General features: G+C 36.3%; 3 protein-coding genes across 5 annotated transcripts in view; 2 read left to right on the top strand and 1 right to left on the bottom strand.

Annotated features, from left to right (window-relative positions):
- Window positions 1–44: 44 nt before the first annotated feature.
- On the top strand, window positions 45–8,085 carry casp7 (caspase 7, apoptosis-related cysteine peptidase). Of its 3 annotated transcripts, XM_055176011.2 has the most exons (8): window positions 71–182; window positions 611–789; window positions 1,065–1,184; window positions 4,362–4,510; window positions 5,408–5,536; window positions 5,835–6,010; window positions 6,283–6,421; window positions 7,283–8,085. In XM_055176011.2, exons 2-8 carry the CDS (start codon window positions 743–745, stop codon window positions 7,507–7,509), a joined length of 987 nt encoding a protein of 328 aa, XP_055031986.2. In that variant the 5' UTR covers window positions 71–182; window positions 611–742; the 3' UTR covers window positions 7,510–8,085. The 3 variants fall into 3 exon arrangements, with proteins under 3 accessions (XP_055031985.1, XP_055031986.2, XP_055031984.2); XM_055176010.2 differs by lacking the exon at window positions 611–789 and having other exon boundaries at window positions 45–182; XM_055176009.2 differs by lacking the exons at window positions 71–182; window positions 611–789 and adding an exon at window positions 838–856.
- An 876-nt stretch (window positions 8,086–8,961) lies between these two features.
- Window positions 8,962–17,840, top strand: part of plekhs1.4 (pleckstrin homology domain containing S1, tandem duplicate 4) — a 20,221-nt gene continuing 11,342 nt past the window's right edge. The window contains exons 1-4 of the mRNA XM_073866508.1: window positions 8,962–9,057; window positions 17,308–17,353; window positions 17,478–17,572; window positions 17,647–17,762. Of these exons, the coding sequence (XP_073722609.1) occupies window positions 17,347–17,353; window positions 17,478–17,572; window positions 17,647–17,762 (218 nt within the window). The 5' untranslated portion in view covers window positions 8,962–9,057; window positions 17,308–17,346. The remainder of the gene's footprint in view (window positions 9,058–17,307; window positions 17,354–17,477; window positions 17,573–17,646; window positions 17,763–17,840) is intronic.
- Window positions 10,143–14,362, bottom strand: LOC129420860 (probable E3 ubiquitin-protein ligase TRIML1). Its single transcript, XM_073867043.1, has 6 exons — window positions 13,713–14,362; window positions 13,542–13,637; window positions 13,226–13,447; window positions 12,770–12,799; window positions 11,087–11,219; window positions 10,143–10,811 (listed from the first exon to the last, which is right to left on the bottom strand). Exons 1-6 carry the CDS (start codon window positions 13,788–13,790, stop codon window positions 10,234–10,236), a joined length of 1,137 nt encoding a protein of 378 aa, XP_073723144.1. The 5' UTR covers window positions 13,791–14,362; the 3' UTR covers window positions 10,143–10,233.

The raw sequence follows: 17,840 nt of genomic DNA, 5'->3' as shown, positions 1-17,840 counted from the left end.
GAATAAACAGGAAGATTCCTCCTACTGTAAGTGTTTCTGTTTCTTTAAAAAAAAAAAAAAAAAAACAGGAGCAGGAAAGTTTGGAAGTAGTTTAGTTTCGTTTTCTATATGTGGCGATCTACAACAGCGTAGATATTGTCTGGAAGAACTTTTAACAGAATTAAAGCTAATCCGGCAAAAATGTAAGTAACCTATGAACAATAAAGTTACAGTCGTGTTATGAAAACTAACTACGCTAAATTTTAATCTTTGCTTAACAGCAGTACTGACTGTTGCGTTTGCTACAATTACGCGCGGAAACTTACGAATTTGACACTTTATTTTCATATAAATATGTTTATATTTATACATTACTGTAATAAGTATTTACGTTTATTAACATGTTCGATCGGGTTGCTCAAACGTGAGGAAATAACAAATAAAAGTGCGTTAACAGGTTCAACATGTAAATCAATGTTAATGCTATCGAGGGTGATAAGATTGATCTTTTTACATCCTCACGAATCACTTTAACGTTTACAACACATTGCATAATGTATCGCTAATGTGTTTTATAATTATAGCATTAATAATAATTGCTACAAACTGAAAAGGTGTGTTTCTTTTTTAGCGGCTCGTGTCGCTTCTGTGGGTGTGAATGAGGAAGTGGCAAACCTCTTTTGTGTCCGCCTACTGAAACACCTCGTCATTCCTTAACATTAAAGTTAACAAATCACAGTACCACAGAGGATTTTTTTACAATATGAGCCTAAAATTAACAGAGAATTCTGGAAAAACTGAACACGTCCGGAATGTCTTTACAAAGTGAAAGTAAAAGTTAGGGTTTGGGTCTGGTTGCAGAGGGAGACACTACTATGTAATACAGGTTATAAACTGCAAAGACACTTTGACTATATGTACAATGGTAACAGTAGTTTCTTTTAAAATAACATATTTGCTACAGTTATTGTTACCTGTTGAATTTTTCTGAACATGAAGGCTAACATGAAAAAGGTTTGTTTATGCTCAAGTGTTTTGTACCGTATAGGTTGATTAAAGTATCAGTTTTCTTTCTTGTATTACAGAATGGATCAAGAAACTCTCGAAGCTGAGAATGATGTGACAGAGGACCAAGAGAGCTATGAGGAAGAAGATGAAACTGATGCAAAACCTGACAGGAAAGGAAGATTTTTCCTGTTTGGCAGGTGAGATTTACTGAAGATATAAAGTTTTAAAGGGATTGTTCACTGAAAAATTAAAATTCTGTCAAAGTTTACTTGCCTTCATGCTGTTCCAAACCTGTATAATTTTCTCTGTTCTGCTGAACACAAAGAAAAATATTTTTTATTTTATGTTTGTAACCAAGCAGATCTGGGGCACCATTGACTTTCATAGTAGGAAACAATAATACTATGGAAGTGAATGGTGCACAATATCTGCTTTTTTAATCTTCTTTTGTGTTCAACAGAAGAAAGAAATTTAAATAATATGACAGAATTTTTTATTTGGGTGAATGATTGCCAATTCCCGAACTGAATTGTTGGTGCCTCGTCACTGCCTTTGCTTGCGCCAGTAGTTGAAAATTTTTCAAGCATGCGTCAGCCAATCAGATCGCCTAATGCAAATAACCTAGTGCAGAGCCAGCCAATTACGTTTATGCAAGACCATGCGGCCACTGTGATTGGCTGTTGGCCACGCTTCAGACACCCCTTCCGTCTAGCATTAACGCTTACACCACGTGTGAATGTACTGTGAGAGGATAAGTAAAACAAACCTGCAGCATGTGGAAACCAAGTAACAAAGGGAATATAAGACTTTAAACACTACGGGGTGGTTTCCCGGATAGGGATTAGCTTAAACCAGGACTAGGCCTTAGTTTTATTAGGAAATATAACTAGTTTTAACAAACATGTCTTACTAAAAACATTACTTGTGTGCATTTTGAGGCAAAACAAAGGGTACTGATCAGTGGCGTAGCGTCTGGGTATGCAAGTGCAAATGGGCCCGGGCCAATAGGGGGCCTGGCCCTGGGCCCCCCCAGCTTTGAATTAAACATTTTTTTTTTCAATTTAACTTTTATTTGTGGCCGCAAGAAAAATATTTTTGTATGCATATCATGTGTAGTGATTTCTTATTTCTCCGTAATGTCTAATTTCTTTGTCATTTCTTGTTTGCGTTTATTATTATTTTTTTGCACTCCGCTGCCGTAGACTACTATGCCTTCATTTTTGTACATGACGCAAAAAAAAAGAAAACATAGTGTGAGAGGTTACGATAGCGGCTATCTACATGAACATTAAGGATGGACAAATATAAACATAAATGTGGGGCCTTAAAGAGAAAAGAGAAGGCAGAGAAGTTAGTCACGAGTCAAAAACTACCCAAAACATTTTGTTTTTCTTTATTAAAATCTACCCTTTAAAGTAAAAAAGTAAAGTAAAAATATTTGACTACCTTATTAAAAGTATATGTTGACCTGCGCGTGGGGGGGGGCTTTGGCTTAAGGGGGCCCGTAAATTTTTTTTGCATATGGGCCCGGGACTGACTTGCTACGCCACTGGCACTGATGTATTTCAAGTTCTTTCAGTGCAAGTTGTTTTCAGTTTGGACAGCTCTTACATTTATTTTAGTCTAGGACTAATCTAATCCCTGTCTGGGAAACCGCCCCAGTAACTTAAACTTCACCCAAAAAATAAAAATTCTGTCATAATTTTCTCATCCTCATGTTGTTCTAAATATGTATGAATTTATTTTTTTCTGAGGAACAGATTTTGTTAAATGATGGTAAGCACACAGCTGATTGTAACCATTGACTTCCATAGTAGAAAAAACTAATAAGATGGAATTCAATGGGTACCATCTGTGTGCTTACCATCATTTAAAAATGTCTTCTCTATCATTTATCACAATACTTTCATAATATTTGTTTTCCTACTATGGAAGTCAATGGTTACAAGCTGTGTGCATACCATAATTTATCAAAATATCTTCTTTTGTGTTCATCAGAAAATAGAAACTCATACAGGTTTAGAACAACATGAGGATGAGAAAATGATGACAGAACTTTTATTATTATTTTTGGATGAACTATCCCTTTAAAACTTACTTGGATGAGGCGCTTAAAGATTTGAGACTTGAGAAAAATTTTTATTCATAAGGTGTCAGGATGGACCACAAATGCAGGCAATAGATATTACAGTTTTTTTATCAAATACACTGTTTCTTTAGTGGCTATTATTAGTTTAAACATAGTCTTCAAACATGAAGTCTATGTCCGACACTAGGTGGCGCCACAGGCTATGTAAATGACAGCAAGGCAACAAGCTGCAGCAACTTTTTGCTTATTAGAGTTTGGGAACTAGTGTTCTCTGTACTTATGAAATTAAAAATATATATATATAATTAAACCATTTCTTGTCACTTTTTGAGCATGACTGCCCTGTGTGACTTGACTGGTGTGTAACTTCATTGTATGTTTGACAGTAGAGATCTGTCAATGTCCCGCATGACCCTTGTGATTTGAATAGGCCTTTCGAAAGCTCTGGTGGGTGGCGTTGGTGCTGACTCAGGTAGCGTGCACCGCCCCTGCCCAGCGGAGCCACCACTACTCTCTTTATAGAGTATAGAGCATGTCAGGATCCTAGCACACATCACATCGCCCCACAAGGAAAAATCCATCCAAAGAGACTAAATTTGGAACGAATTCAGCAGAGATAGAGACAAGCAATACGTTTCAATGCAGAGTGGCGTACCTTTAAATGAAGAGCCAAGGTAGGAGAGCGCTCAGATGGGGTATGAGGTAGGGAGGGACCAGGGTCTAAAGCGGGGGGACTGTTAGGCTTCTGCCCCAGATCACATGGGACATCTGTGGAACAATGATTCGCTCCACTGTGCTTGTGTGCAAGAGAGAGAGAGACTGTATAGAGAGGAGCCCATTGTTGTGTTTAGGCAACGTGATGAGTAAGCTCTTCTGGAATACAGGCACATATTCTACATCCAGTAGCCACTATGGCCTACTCAATCTGAACGGTTCCCCTGGAAATTTGATAATGGAGAAATGAGACGTCTTTGAGAATTGTTCTTCAGGCATGTGGAATATAATCGTATGTAGTTTATATTATGATTGATAATTAGAAAATGGCAAACGGTAATAGAGTAACGTGGTTGAATAACTTGGTTGGTTCCTATTTTAGATTAACTGACGTGCAGGGTTATAATTTGCTTTAGGTTTTGTTGATCGTCTGCATGTATAAGTGTTTCTTTTTTGTTACCTTACTAAATATATTTTGTACAATTGTGCTATCTTAACGCCACAGTTTCAACATGTGGTTGAGATGTCAGGTAACAGATGAGTTAACGGTCTCTTTCTTTCACTCACTCAGTAAGAAGAAGGATGGCAAGTTTCAGAATAAGGAGCAATCTGCTGAAAGCCATTACAGGATTGTTTCACCAACATTCCGGTATAAGATGAGCCATCGGCGTGTGGGCAAGTGCATCATCATCAACAACAAGAATTTTGATGAGAGAACAGGTGTGTTTTGTCTGCCTGTATTGAATTACTAAAATAGATTAGCATATCACAAATTGCTTGTTACATTGATAACATACAGGGTGCATATTATGTGCATATTCACAAAAGAAAATATGTATTAAAGAGACATTCCACTTTTTTTGAAAATATGCTTATTTTACAGCTCCCCTAGAGTTAAACATTTGAACAAATCCATTCAGCTGATCTCCGGGTCTGGCGCTAGCACTTTTAGCATACATGTAGCTTAGCACAATCCATTGAATCTGATTAGACCATTAGCATAGGGCAAAAAAATAACCAAAGATTTAAATATTTTTTCAATATTTTTCCTATTTAAAACTTGAGTCTTCTGTAGTTACATCATTTACTAAGACCAACAGAAAATTGAAAGTTGCGATTTTCTTGGCAGATAGTTGAAAGTAACCAAGGGGACTATTTTCGGGGAGTGTGTAATATCACTTCGCCTGCTGCAGCCATGTTACATCAGCAAAGTCACTGATTATTACACCAGTTTAAGAGTATAGTTCATAGCCGTATCGGCCTAGAAAATCGCAACTTTTAATTTTCTGTCGGCCTTAGTAAACGATGTAACTACAGAAGAGTCAAGTTTTAAAATATCGAAACTCTTTGGTAATTTTTTATCGCGATGCTAATGGTCTAATCAGATTCAATGGATTATGCTAAGCTATGCTAAAAGTGCTAGCGCCAGACCCGGAGATCAGCTGAATGGATTTCAAAACGTTATGAATCTAATGTTTAACTCTAGGGGAGCTGGAAAATCAGCATATTTTCAAAAAAAGTGGAATGTCCCTTTAATAACTGATGGTTTAATGGATAGTAAAAAAGACGTTTATTGAATATTCATTGATTTACTAATTGATCCCTGCTCCTTTAAAGGGATGAATGTGCGCAATGGAACAGATCGGGATGCGGGAGAGCTGCACAAGTGCTTTAAAAGCTTGGGTTTTGACGTTAAAATCTACAATGACCAGACCTGTAAAAATATGGAACGGGTCCTTGGACAGGGTGAGTGTTCAACCAAATAATTTTAATCTTAAAACGAAATATTGAATTTGATTTACGAATACGGTTTAAAGAATTGTGCTACTGGAAAGCACTGAAAGCGTCAATCAGTAAAGTAACAAAACATCTAAAACCATGTCATGGAAATTTTGCGGAATGTGGTTGGGGTGGTAGATGTTTAAAGGATTGCGTAATGGATGATTGCTTTTTAAGATAAATATACAAGAGGGAAGACTAAAGACAGCTTTAGTTTAATAATAGTAAGTTACTTATCTATACATTTTTACATATGTGTGACAGGTCTCGCAAGAGGACCATAGTGAGAGCTCCTGTTTTGCCTGCATTTTGCTGAGCCACGGCGAGGAGGGCATGATTTACGGCACGGACGGAGCAATGCCCATAAAGAACGTTACCTCGCTCTTCAGAGGAGACATGTGCAAGAGCCTCGTGGGCAAACCCAAACTCTTTTTCATCCAGGTAAGAGGAGCAGAGCCACAGGAGGATTCTGGGAGGAGGAGGCGGTAGAGAAGGAGAAAAAGGAGGAGCTACATACAATGATGTCTATTGTTTCAATGCTATTTGCTCCTGTACAACTCAGTAGTAGAGTATTGCGTTAGCAATACAAAGGTCATGGGTTCGAATCCAGGAACACATATCTTAATAAAAGTACATACCTTGTGATGCACTGCAAGTCATTTTAATGTGTGCTTCAAATGGATGTTTACATGGTCATGTGGTTTTACTGGCAGGCATGTCGGGGTTCGGAGTTTGATGAAGGCATACAGACAGACTCTGGGCCGTCCAATGACACAACAGAGACTGATGCCAATCCAAGCCAAAGAATTCCTGTAGAGGCAGACTTCCTGTTCGCATACTCTACTGTACCAGGTTATATACGGAAATCTATTCTGTAATTTTTAACCTGACCGTAACTTAAACCGTAGGACTAATTATGGTACATTAAGTCCCTAAGAGATTTCTGTAATCTTAAACTCACTGTTAGCGAAAGTGTATATTGTTATATTGTGCGTGTGAGCTTTAAAGGGGCCATGGCATGAAAATCTGACTTTTTCCATGTTTAAGTGCTATGATTAGGTCCCCAGTGTTTCTATCAACCCAGAAAATGTGAAAAAGATCAACCCAGTAACTTAGTTTTGGTAAACCATTCTCTACAAGCACATGAAAAAATAGGTCATTGAAATTTGGCTCTCCTATGATGTCATAAGGAGCTCTTATTATAATAATACCAACCCTTAATCTGCACTATCCAACCACAGCACTGCCATTTAGTGCTGAGAAAAGCACAATTGAGTTTTAATTGCAACAAACCACGATTATTGTGATCAGTGTTTGAATTTCATCAGCTCATTTGCATTTTAAAGGTCACACCCAAAATGGCACATTTTTGCTTACACCTACAAAGTGGCAATTTAAACATGCTATAATAAATTATTTATATTGTATTTTGAGCTGAAACTTTACATATGTATTCTGGGGACACCAAAGATTTATTTGACATCTTAAAAAATTATTGTGCCCCTTTAATCCGCACACCACACAAATAGCATGCAACACATTGGACTCGAGTTACAATAATAATAATAATAATTTCTCTTACCTTGTCCGCCATCTTGGATTTATCTTTTCATTTATATTGTTAAAGTGAATTCTGGGATTGCTATAATTGTCTTGTTTAAAATTACGCATCCAGAGAGACATTGTTACATGTGTGCTCTTTTACTGTACCAGGTTATTATTCCTGGAGGAATCCGGGCCGAGGGTCCTGGTTCGTTCAGGCCCTTTGTGATGTTCTTAATGAGTTTGGCAAGCAACTTGAGATCATGCAGATCCTCACACGGGTCAACTACATGGTGGCCACCAGCTTCGAGTCCTGGTCAGAAGATCCCCGTTTCAGCGAGAAGAAACAAATACCGTGTATGGTCTCCATGTTGACTAAAGAGCTCTACTTCAACTGATCTGAGCAGACCACATTCACGGGACTTTTCTTACCATAGACTTTTAATTTGTTATTTTTAAAGTAAATACTAACCAAAATGTAATCCTTTGTCCTTTTCTTGATCTGCCATACAGAGAAAAACCTCAGTCTGATACTTGAGCAATATATCTATTTTTTTTAAACATACATTTAAGCAACATATCAAAGGAATAATCTAAAGATGGACATTTCTGGACGAGCAGTGAAGACACAATGGATGTGCCAGAACTAACTGGTGAATGAACGACTCACTTCACTCGACCAAGCGGTCACAACATTCAGGGAAGCTGTGTTGTTTGTGTGTGAAACCAATGTTTACGTTGTGCTGGACATATGGACGCAGAATAGCTCTTCCTCTGTTCGAGTTTAAGTGATACCATTTCATATTTTATAAATGACGATAATGCATATGATCTCATCTGACCTTTGTCAATTGGCAGTGTGATATATCCATGTTGCTTTGCCGATTTTAAAAGATTGCTGCCACTTTTACTATATGAGATATAAACATTGATAATCTTAATAAAATACAAGTCATTTCCATGGCTCAAAGGCATTGGCTCTTGGAGGTTGAATCTTGAAATTTCTTGTCCACATTTCAAAGATCAGCTATTCATTTCTGTATCCAATGAAGTAGAAACATCTCAACTATACATTTTAAGTTTTAAAATACAATAGTGCTATAAAATGTATAAATACAGCTACTTTTAATTAATGTCATCTTTTTGCTTGGATTTATATGACCAGTTCTTAAGGTTGGCTAGCAACATTACTTAAAGGGGAAATGAATGAGCCTAAATTATTACTGTACTGCTGAGCCACAGACACAAAGAATAAACTTTTGTATTTCTTTTGTTTCATCTTCTAAATGCTCAAACTATTGTTTTTATTTGAACCAGTTAGTTATTTGATCCTTACCAAGTTTTGTCTTTATTATGACCATCATCTATGAATTTCTCTGAATAGGAGTTTAAATAGCTTTGGATCTCTATTCAGCAATTCAATGACTATCTTAGCATCTCTTTCTACAAAGTCCACCAGGTCAGGAAACCTTCCACGATTTTCATGAATTTCAAAGGATTTACTTCTCCACTTCTTCAGTTTACAAAATGTAATGAGTACTGAGAAGACCCAAAGCTCCAATGTTTGCTGAAATGTCAATTTTGTCAATATAACCAAGGTCCATTGAATTTCGAGATCCAGTTTGGTAAAGTCGAAACGAAATTCATTCTGCAAAAGCTCACGGGCCTTTTTGTAACCATTGCTGAGTTACATGTAACTTACACAACTTCTATATAACTTTAGAGTTCTTTAGTGTACTGTTTCGAGCACTACAATTTGACCGTATTCTGAAACCTTTTCAGTTTATTCACTACTCCATAGATTACTTCAATAATAGTCCACTTGAAGTGAATGAAACAAAGGGAATTCGGCTGCCAAAATACCTGCAGTGCGAGCGCCATCTTGTGCCGCGTTCCGGGAATTCATTCACTGGTCAAGATGTCAAGCTGGATAAAGTTATTTCCTTGTAAGTTTTTTAAAACTGTATCTTCTTCAATTCTTTAAGTTCATAATGAATGTGCGTCTATAAAAAACGCATAATAATTGTCGTTAAATCCGTTGAAACTTACAACTGTCCTTTTCTTCTCATTTTGTCATTTTTACCTCACCACGACGAGTCACAAGCGTTTTGACGCGATAAACTCTCCAGGTGGTCATGTCCTTATTTCTTAAAAAAAGTCTTTATTTCTTTCATGTTAATTTTTACTTTACAACAGAAAATGTTTAACTTTATAGTGCAACAAAATATGTAACATAGGGATATGACGTAGGCTACATGACCTCTAATAGGACAAAATAACAGCATTTTTACTTTTTATAGCAGCTAAATTGCATAAAATTTATAATTTACATTTTTTTTATTTAATTATTACCGTTATTTTAATTACTTTTATATTGTGTATTATGGCTCTAACAGGAAGCTTCTCGCAGTCTTTAATGTTTACCGGCTGTCGTAATGCATCCCGAGTAACACAATTCTAAGCCTTAAAGGTATAGTTCACCCAAAAATGAAAATTCGGTCATCCTTTTCTCATACTCATGTTTTTACGAACCTGTAAAAAATTATGTTTTCTGATGAACACAAAGGAAGATATTTTGAGGAATGTTTGTAAACAATCCGTGCACGAGCCCCATTCAACCATAGTATTATTTGTCTTATGGAAGTGAATTGGGCTCATGAACGGTTTGTTATATAGCTAGCTTTTATAGCTTAGTTTGACCCCTGGTCCAGAATGCTCTTCAAACCAGATTAAAGAAAGGACATGAATGGAAATGGACACACGTGGACTTAATGCTGACACCTGCTTGGTTTTTAAAGCTATTCATTTAACCCTCACATGTTAGTTTGCATTCACAGTGCATAACTATTCTCAGATCTGCATACAAGGTGCTATTTTGAGGACACTATAGCTTTTCAAAGTTATACGCCATTTCTGATGTTTTGTTTTGCAAAGAGGCAGCTATTACCCATCTGTCCCCATCTATTGTAAAAATGGCACAGATAAGTTAAAGCAAATCATTTCTTGTAAATAAGTCTCAGTTAAACATGACTTGTCAACAAAGTTAAGACATTTATTTATGCTTCCCTTTGATCCGGTCAGAAAACCAAGCTTATCTGACTCTTTGCCTTATTGGATGTACATCACAAAACGGGGGCAGATCTTGAAGCATCACAAATTAACAATGGTTTCCAGTTTGTTCCCTGGTTGTCATGGCCAGGACAGACAGCCTGGTAGAGGGGATGTGTGAATGTGCCTGCACAAAAGCAGTATAGGGGTGTCATGGTGTCTGCCCCTAGGAAACAAACCAAACCTCCCTTCGAGCTGGAGAAGATACCAATACGTTGAAAGGTTTTCCCCGTTATGTTGGTGAGCTCATGGGGGACACCGTTGTGCCAGGCTGTGTAGTCACCATTAAAAAACTCGACACACCAGGATGTGGGCCCTCGGCCCATCCAGCAGTCCTCCTCTCTTCCTTTCCTAGGAATGTTGGGGTATGTGAGCCCCAGTTCCCAGTATGTCTTGTCAGCAACCTGCACTTCCCAGTAGTTGCGGACATCCTTGAAGCCTTGTCGGCTAATCGCGTTCAAGGTGGTGTCAAAGCGAGAAGGGTTTTCAGGTACTTCCTGCCAGGTTTCAGTATACGTGACTGAGTCGCCCTCAGGGGAAATAAGAAGTTTCGGATGAGCGGAGTCAGGGTTTAGAATGACTTGCTGGGCATCTGAGAGCAGGAAAAGAATAAACAGAGTTAAAGTGGCACAGAATAGAACGAGCAGCACTAAGGTCATGGGTTCAAATTACCAGAATGCATAAACTGATAATACGCACATTAAGTTGCAAATGAAACTGTCTGCATAAACATGTTTACTATAGAAATAATGTATGAAAAACATTGGATGCATCTGTAGCTTGCTTTGTCTATAATGCAGATTTTATTTCGGCACACACTAAGTGCAATATAATCTTCACAACACAATGGTGCAATTTGATGCTCACAGCTTTGGAAGAGTTTCTTGGTGACAGGAACCTGAGAGCGTATGAACAGCAACAGGTTGATGGTTAAACTGAGTAGCTGTTTATTCTTAAACTCATCCATCTGTATGAATTCTGGATCGGTCATCTTTAGAGTCTCTGTTATCCCATAAACAATAAAGAAGATGTAAGGACATGGCATACAAAAAGCAGTGAGTAATTGAATGGCTTATATAAAACCCTCTATAGTAGTGGCATTTAGAGGCTTTTGCATCTGAGCTCCTCAATTTTTTTAGGATTGTTTAAGTAAAGTGCCCAAAATATTTAAAAGATTGCATTTGTGATTAAACACTATAAATGACATTTTTCTGTCCTTCTCTTAAATGAAACGTGAAGTTGGTTAAACCAATCACAGGGATAGCTCACATGTTGTACACCTGTATGAGTTTCTTTATTCTGCCGAATACAAAAAAGATAGCTTGATAAATGATGGTAACTGCACAGTTGATGGTGCCCATTGACCTCCATAGTATTATTATTTTTTGTACTATTAAAGTCGATAGGTACCGTTACCATCATTTATCAAAAAAGTCTTCATTTGTGTTCAGCAGAAAACTAAAATCTCATACAGGTTTAGGACAACTTGAGGGTGAGTAAATTATGACAGAATTTTCATTTTAACTCATTCCCCGCCAGCCTTTTTTTAAAAGTTGCCCCCCAGCATTTTTTTGTGATTTTAACAAAAGTTTCACAAAATGCCTTCCAGGAAATTTTTCTTCTAAAAATATATACCACAAACATACAAATTCATCAAATGAAAGAACAGACACTCTGCTTTCAAACAAACAATAAACCAACAAACATCCTATCTATATTTTTTTCTCTGCTTATAAACCAGTGGCGGCTCGTGACTGCTCATCCGAGGGGCGTTAATTCAAATAGTATTCGGTGTGTCATGTGTGTTGCTTGCGTTTTCAAAATATGTGTTTGTTGCGTTATGTAAACCATGTGCATCATGTGTTTTGTCAAAATAAGTGCCTGCTGCACACTCATCAAAACCTTTTATGATAAAAAAGACGCTCACGTTCACAAAATACATGCAAGACACTCCCTTAACCGTAAACTCTGATTATGCATGAGATTATGCAAGTATCTGGCAAACGCGAGCGTTTCTTTTATCATAAACCCTTTAGACGCGTCTGCAGCAGGCACTTATTTTGACAAGACACGTGATGCACAATGATCTCTCGAAGTGCAGAACACATATTTTGAAAAAAGAAGTCACCGGCCGCCACTGTTATAAACTTTTAAATATGGGTATTTTTTCTTCAAAAATATTTTTTTAGCAAAAAGATGAAATAATTGCATTTTTGTGAAGGAATTTTGTTAGAGATAAGATTCAGATTCAAACATACACGGAGTGTAAAATTAATAAATCATTTTTGCTTCAGTTTTTTAATAAATTGGGTAAGTGCCCCATCTAGCGAATAATCGTGGTATTACAGATAACCATAAAAACTGATTCAAGAACTTGTTTTTTTTCATGCAAATGTTTTCTCTATTGACGAGATAACTCTTCAATGGCGGGGAAAGAGTTAAGTTGCTTCCATCAAAGCTAATATGTTCCGGTAACAGTTCTTTAATCCATAAACTGCCATAATTGACACAAACCCATAAAGGCACTTCATCCAAATATAAGTCCAGCACCCCTGCGTACCTTTCTTCCACTTCTGCCATCTGTATGCAAAGGAGAGGGAGACACGAGTCATGGGTGCAGGAGAGCTTCACTGTAAAAAAAAATGCTGCAATGCTGCATGCAAGTCAATTGAACCTACTATTTTAATTATATAGTTTATATAGTATACCCTATAGTTGACATAACTAATAAACAAGTTGAAATTACTTAAATTTATTTGTTAAGTTAAAGTAAAAAAAACATGTTGATATGATTTTTTGTGTATAGAGCAAAAACTTGTACATAATTGTGTAAAAACAGATCATTACATAAACTATCCTACATAATGTAAAGATCATTCTGTGAAAATATAACCTTAATATCTTTAATATATTGATCAAGTAAGTCTTTAAATCAATGATTGAAATCAAATCTGATACTCCTAATTTCATAATCATTACTTAGTCATGATATGAACTAATGTGCACCTTGTTTTGATGTTTTTCCAACTGTGTAGAGAGTTCAGACAGCTGTTGATCGATCTCCTGGGTGAGGCGGTAACACTTTTCAATGTTGTCCTCAATAGTTTTCTCAAAGGCTTCAGCCTCAGCATCCAACTGGCAAAGTGTAATTCTCAAATCTTCATCCAAAACCCTCTTCATGTTGTCATATTTCTTCTTTATCTTCTCTTTAAGAGTGTCAGTCTTGCTCTGTGCGAAATAAGAATACTCTGTGCAACATAACTGTGAAATCAATCAAAGGATTTTTGTACTTGCAGACATAAGTGGGTGTTCGCCAACTTACATTGAAGTCGTTTTGTTTCGTTGACAGCTTTCGCATTCGGAAAGCCAGAATGTCTTTTTGTCTCTTCAGGTTCTCCTGATGTTTCATTGGGGTGTCCTTTAATGTGATGTTTATATAGAGTCAAATATGTATTGTTAAAAATAATAATGTAGAATCAAATTGAATCTTTACCTGAGCTTTCATAGTTGAAGTTGGGCCAGTTCTTAACTTCAATTTGATTCGATCTAAGGTCTGGTTTTCAGTTTCCATCCTTTCCGCTCTCTTTCTTCAGCAGCAAATGACTACTAGCCTCGACTCCGAACATAAGGCTTTATACGGTACCCATAAGATGCCAAGGATGGGGCGGGGGCAAGAGGAGAAGTGGTGCGTATTTGGCCCATCTGTTGCTCCCGTGGCCTGGGAAGCATTCGCATTGTATAACCATAAATCTGGCTGGGGTGATCAGGTATAAGTCCTCGGGACTAAAGGAGCTGTTCTGGGCCTGAGTACATTATGGGGAAACACTTTAATGCCTCTATCACACTCTTAGCTTTGATGCAGTTGACGCAACAGCTGAAGTTTGGATGTTTAAGTCTGGATCCCCAGTTTGATCATGAATCAGATATATGTGTTAGGTCAATTTGTGTGTGTGTGTTTATATCAGAACTGGGACCAATTCCAAATAGTCCAGAAACAATTATGGTGCAAGTAGCACCAAAAATAGCCTTTAGCCATGACCCTATTGTAATGACTGATTCTATTAATGCCGTGCATGGGATTTTTTGGATTGAGGCCTTTGCCAAACCACCTGCAGCTGCTACTTGTCTCTCTACAGCCGCACCCTTAGAAAAGATACACAATAACAACCCGAATGCCAAAATGCAATTGAGCAACAATTCTCCGGCTTGACATTAATAGATGAGGTGCTGTGTCAGGGGACTGTTGTAATAAGCAAGCAGTTTAATGGCTTTTTGATTGATACAGGACATTGTTTAAAATAAGGTCAGAGGTTATAGGCCAAGCAGGTGTAAGGTTGCCACACTCTTTCATGTTGCCTTCCTTTAGTTGCCCAAGAGTTTCATGAAGCTTCTGGGAATGCATCAGGCTACACACGCATTTGCATGTCTAGACTGACAGTGCAGTTGATAGGTTGACATTAGGGTGATACTTTCTGTACTTTCACATGAGCGTATTACCGTACTGATGCAGGTAAAAATATTTCCTATACATTTTTCTAGGTAAGTTACTGGATGCAGTACTTGTACGTTGTCATTCTGGCATGCACATAACTTTCCGGCTTTGAAATCTTAACAATGGTGATGATAAACAAATTAGATTTTTGATAAAAACAAGAACTAACAAGAAATTACATTTGGGAACAATAAACGACATCAAAAAAGTGAAGCATAAACTGTAAAAAAATCTTTTTGCACATTTTTAAGGTTAATCAAATAGGATTTACATGTCATTTTAACTATCTTGATAAGTGATGAGTGGCTGTAACTTCTTAAATCAAGTTGAATTTGCTTTAGTTATATCAACTTAATTTGATAAGTTACAGCAACTCGTCACTAATCAGTACATTTAAAATTACTTGAAATGAATCTTGACAAGTGATGAGTTGCTGTAACTTCTTAAATCAAGTTGAATTTGCTTTAGTTATATCAACTTAATTTTATAAGTTACAGCAACTCGTCACTAATCAGTACATTTAAAATGACTTGAAATGAATCTTGACAAGTGATGAGTTGCTGTAACTTCTTAAATCAAGTTGAATTTGCTTTAGTTATATCAACTTAATTTTATAAGTTACAGCAACTCGTCACTAATCAGTACATTTAAAATGACTTGAAATGAATCTTGACAAGTGATGAGTTGCTGTAACTTCTTAAATCAAGTTGAATTTGCTTTAGTTATATCAACTTAATTTGATAAGTTACAGCAACTTGTCACTAATCAGTACATTTAAAATTACTTGAAATGAATCTTGACAAGTGATGAGTGGCTGTAACTTCTTAAATCAAGTTGAATTTGCTTTAGTTATATCAACTTAATTTTATAAGTTACAGCAACTCGTCACTTATCAGTACATTTAAAATTACTTGAAATGAATGAAATGAAATGTAAATCAAAGTTGATTAAACTTAAAAATGTGCAAAAATATTTTTTACAGTGGGCAAAAGAAAAAGATATTTAGTTCAAGGAACAGTATGTAGGATTGTGGCCAAAACTGGTACTGCAATCACAAAACTTGTGGCTAAAACTGGTACTGCAATCACACAACTGGTGGCCAATACACAACATGACAACATAAACACACTGAAAAAAATGATTCATTGAATCCAACAATTTCTCCAAGGTAAGTGGTTGCAATCAATCCACTTAAGCCACATCCAAACAAAAAAATTTTATTTTATTTTACTTTACTAATCTTTTTTGTTTAAATGTAGCTCAAATAAATTGATTGCAACCACCCACCCCAAAAAAATCCATTAAATTCAATGAATCACCCTTCTCAGTGCATCAGTTGAGGGCTGCAACTCCACTTTTTAAATAACAATATCCTGTTGTCAGTGATATAAGTATTTGAAATGAAAATGATTTCTTAATGTCTATTGACATATTAGAGCCATTTTATGATTGGTTGATTTATTCTTACACACTGTTCCTTTAAATAAGTACAGTATTTGAAAATCTCGCAACTAGTAGCAATAAATAAAAAAAAAACATTTTGATCCTGTCATTTACAGTGTGAATAAAATATGTGGTCTTAAACTGACTTATATCTGTTTGTGACATTGTCTTCACATCTTTATACTTTTCTTTCCTTTATTTTTTTTTTACTTCTAGAAGAGCATTTACTGTAAGTGCATAGCAAAAAGTTAAACCTCCGCCTTTCTTGTGACATCACTTCAAAGGATTCTCACCTGTTGTATAAGCTAGTCACATACTTTTAACCACAATTTGTATCCTTAAAGACAGGGAATCCAACAGGTACAGTAGCTGTGTATTTATTTCATCTAAATTGTCATTTTTACGTTTATATTTTTCAATTTCATTTTAAATTAAAACTGAATTGCTGCAGTAGTAAAAGGTAAGGATGATTGTGTGCCGTAGTACAATAACAGGGTCAGTGATGGTTACTGTTTATGAGCTTCACTGTAAAAAAGTTTTAGCTGTAATTATGCAGCTGGTTGCCATTAACTTACTGTAGAAGATAAAGACTGAAAATGTTTCATGTTAATTTAACTTTGAACAAACTGTGTCCACTAAATAATATAAATGTAAAATCTACAGTAAGTTACTGGCAGCTAGTTGCCAGTGATACCCAGTAATACTGTAATTTCTACAGAAAGTTTTTACAGTGTTGTTAAATAAGGGTCAAGGGATTAATGGGTGGGATTTATTAGGGGCGTACAGTAAAAGTCAAGAGCATTACAGGATAAAATGTCCTCATATGCAGGAGTGATTTCTCTCATTGCAGAATCAGAGACAAACGTTACAACACTTATTCTCAAAAATCTTTATTTAAATTCAAAGTGTTTAAAAAAAAAAGTATAATGAATCTTTGGCCATTTTAAATCTTTGGCAATATTGTATATGAATTATGAATAATATAATAATAATAATAAGACTCTGTTTTCTGTATATTGTTTTTTTAATGTTCTTATTTCCTTGTCTAAGATCCTCATAATGGTATCCATTGTGTGGTACCGTAAATGCATACTTCAACACACTGGTGTGTCTCTGTTATAGCAGTTTGTAAACTGGCTTAATTTGTTCTTAGGTTCAGATAAAGTGTTTCATTAGTCACCACAACTGTATCATGGCAGGTAGGTCTTTATGATATTTTATTATCTATTAAATCTTTAATGCAGATAATACACTGCGGATATATACAAAAATGGTCCCTGAGATACATTGCTAAAGATAACAACAAACCCTTTGTCTTCACAGATTCAGAATATGTCTTTTACATAGACGGGCCCAAGCAGGAAGTGTGTGCAGGATATCTTTACAAATCTCCTCCTGAGAATCAGTTCAAGACTCTGGTAGGTTTCAGCGTATGACTAATCATCACACATTAATAAAAGTCCTATTTCTCACTTGTTGCATTGTTCTGCAGAAATCATGGAAGCGAAGGTACTTTGTACTTTCGAGGTGCAGTGACCACACATGCCAGCTAAAGTACTACAAAAGTCCAGACGACAGCAAACCACTCGGGTGCATAGACCTGTCTAGGTATGTAAACTAAATGCACATAAATAATGAAATGTTTGCTGTACTGTGAGGTTTTGTGACAGTATTTTTTCTGTCTGG

The sequence above is a fragment of the Misgurnus anguillicaudatus genome, chromosome 4, assembly GCF_027580225.2.
Source record: "Misgurnus anguillicaudatus chromosome 4, ASM2758022v2, whole genome shotgun sequence".
NCBI lineage: Eukaryota > Metazoa > Chordata > Actinopteri > Cypriniformes > Cobitidae > Misgurnus > Misgurnus anguillicaudatus.
Note: the sequence above shows the minus strand (reverse complement) of the source record. Positions and strands in the feature narration are given on the sequence as shown.

What these genes read in the sequence shown, in the direction of transcription:
- casp7 (XM_055176011.2), top strand. Translation starts at nt 743, where the DNA reads ATGAGCCTAAAATTAACAGAGAATTCTGGAAAAACTGAACACGTCCG. An exon ending in GAATTTTGATGAGAGAACAG is followed by an intron (nt 4,511 to 5,407) that starts GTGTGTTTTGTC and finishes GCTCCTTTAAAG; the next exon opens with GGATGAATGTGCGCAATGGA. An exon ending in CGCATACTCTACTGTACCAG is followed by an intron (nt 6,422 to 7,282) that starts GTTATATACGGA and finishes TTACTGTACCAG; the next exon opens with GTTATTATTCCTGGAGGAAT.
- LOC129420860 (XM_073867043.1), bottom strand. Translation starts at nt 13,790, where the DNA reads ATGGAAACTGAAAACCAGACCTTAGATCGAATCAAATTGAAGTTAAGA. An exon ending in CGAAACAAAACGACTTCAAT is followed by an intron (nt 13,448 to 13,541) that starts GTAAGTTGGCGA and finishes TATTTCGCACAG; the next exon opens with AGCAAGACTGACACTCTTAA. An exon ending in TGGAAAAACATCAAAACAAG is followed by an intron (nt 12,800 to 13,225) that starts GTGCACATTAGT and finishes CTTTGCATACAG; the next exon opens with ATGGCAGAAGTGGAAGAAAG.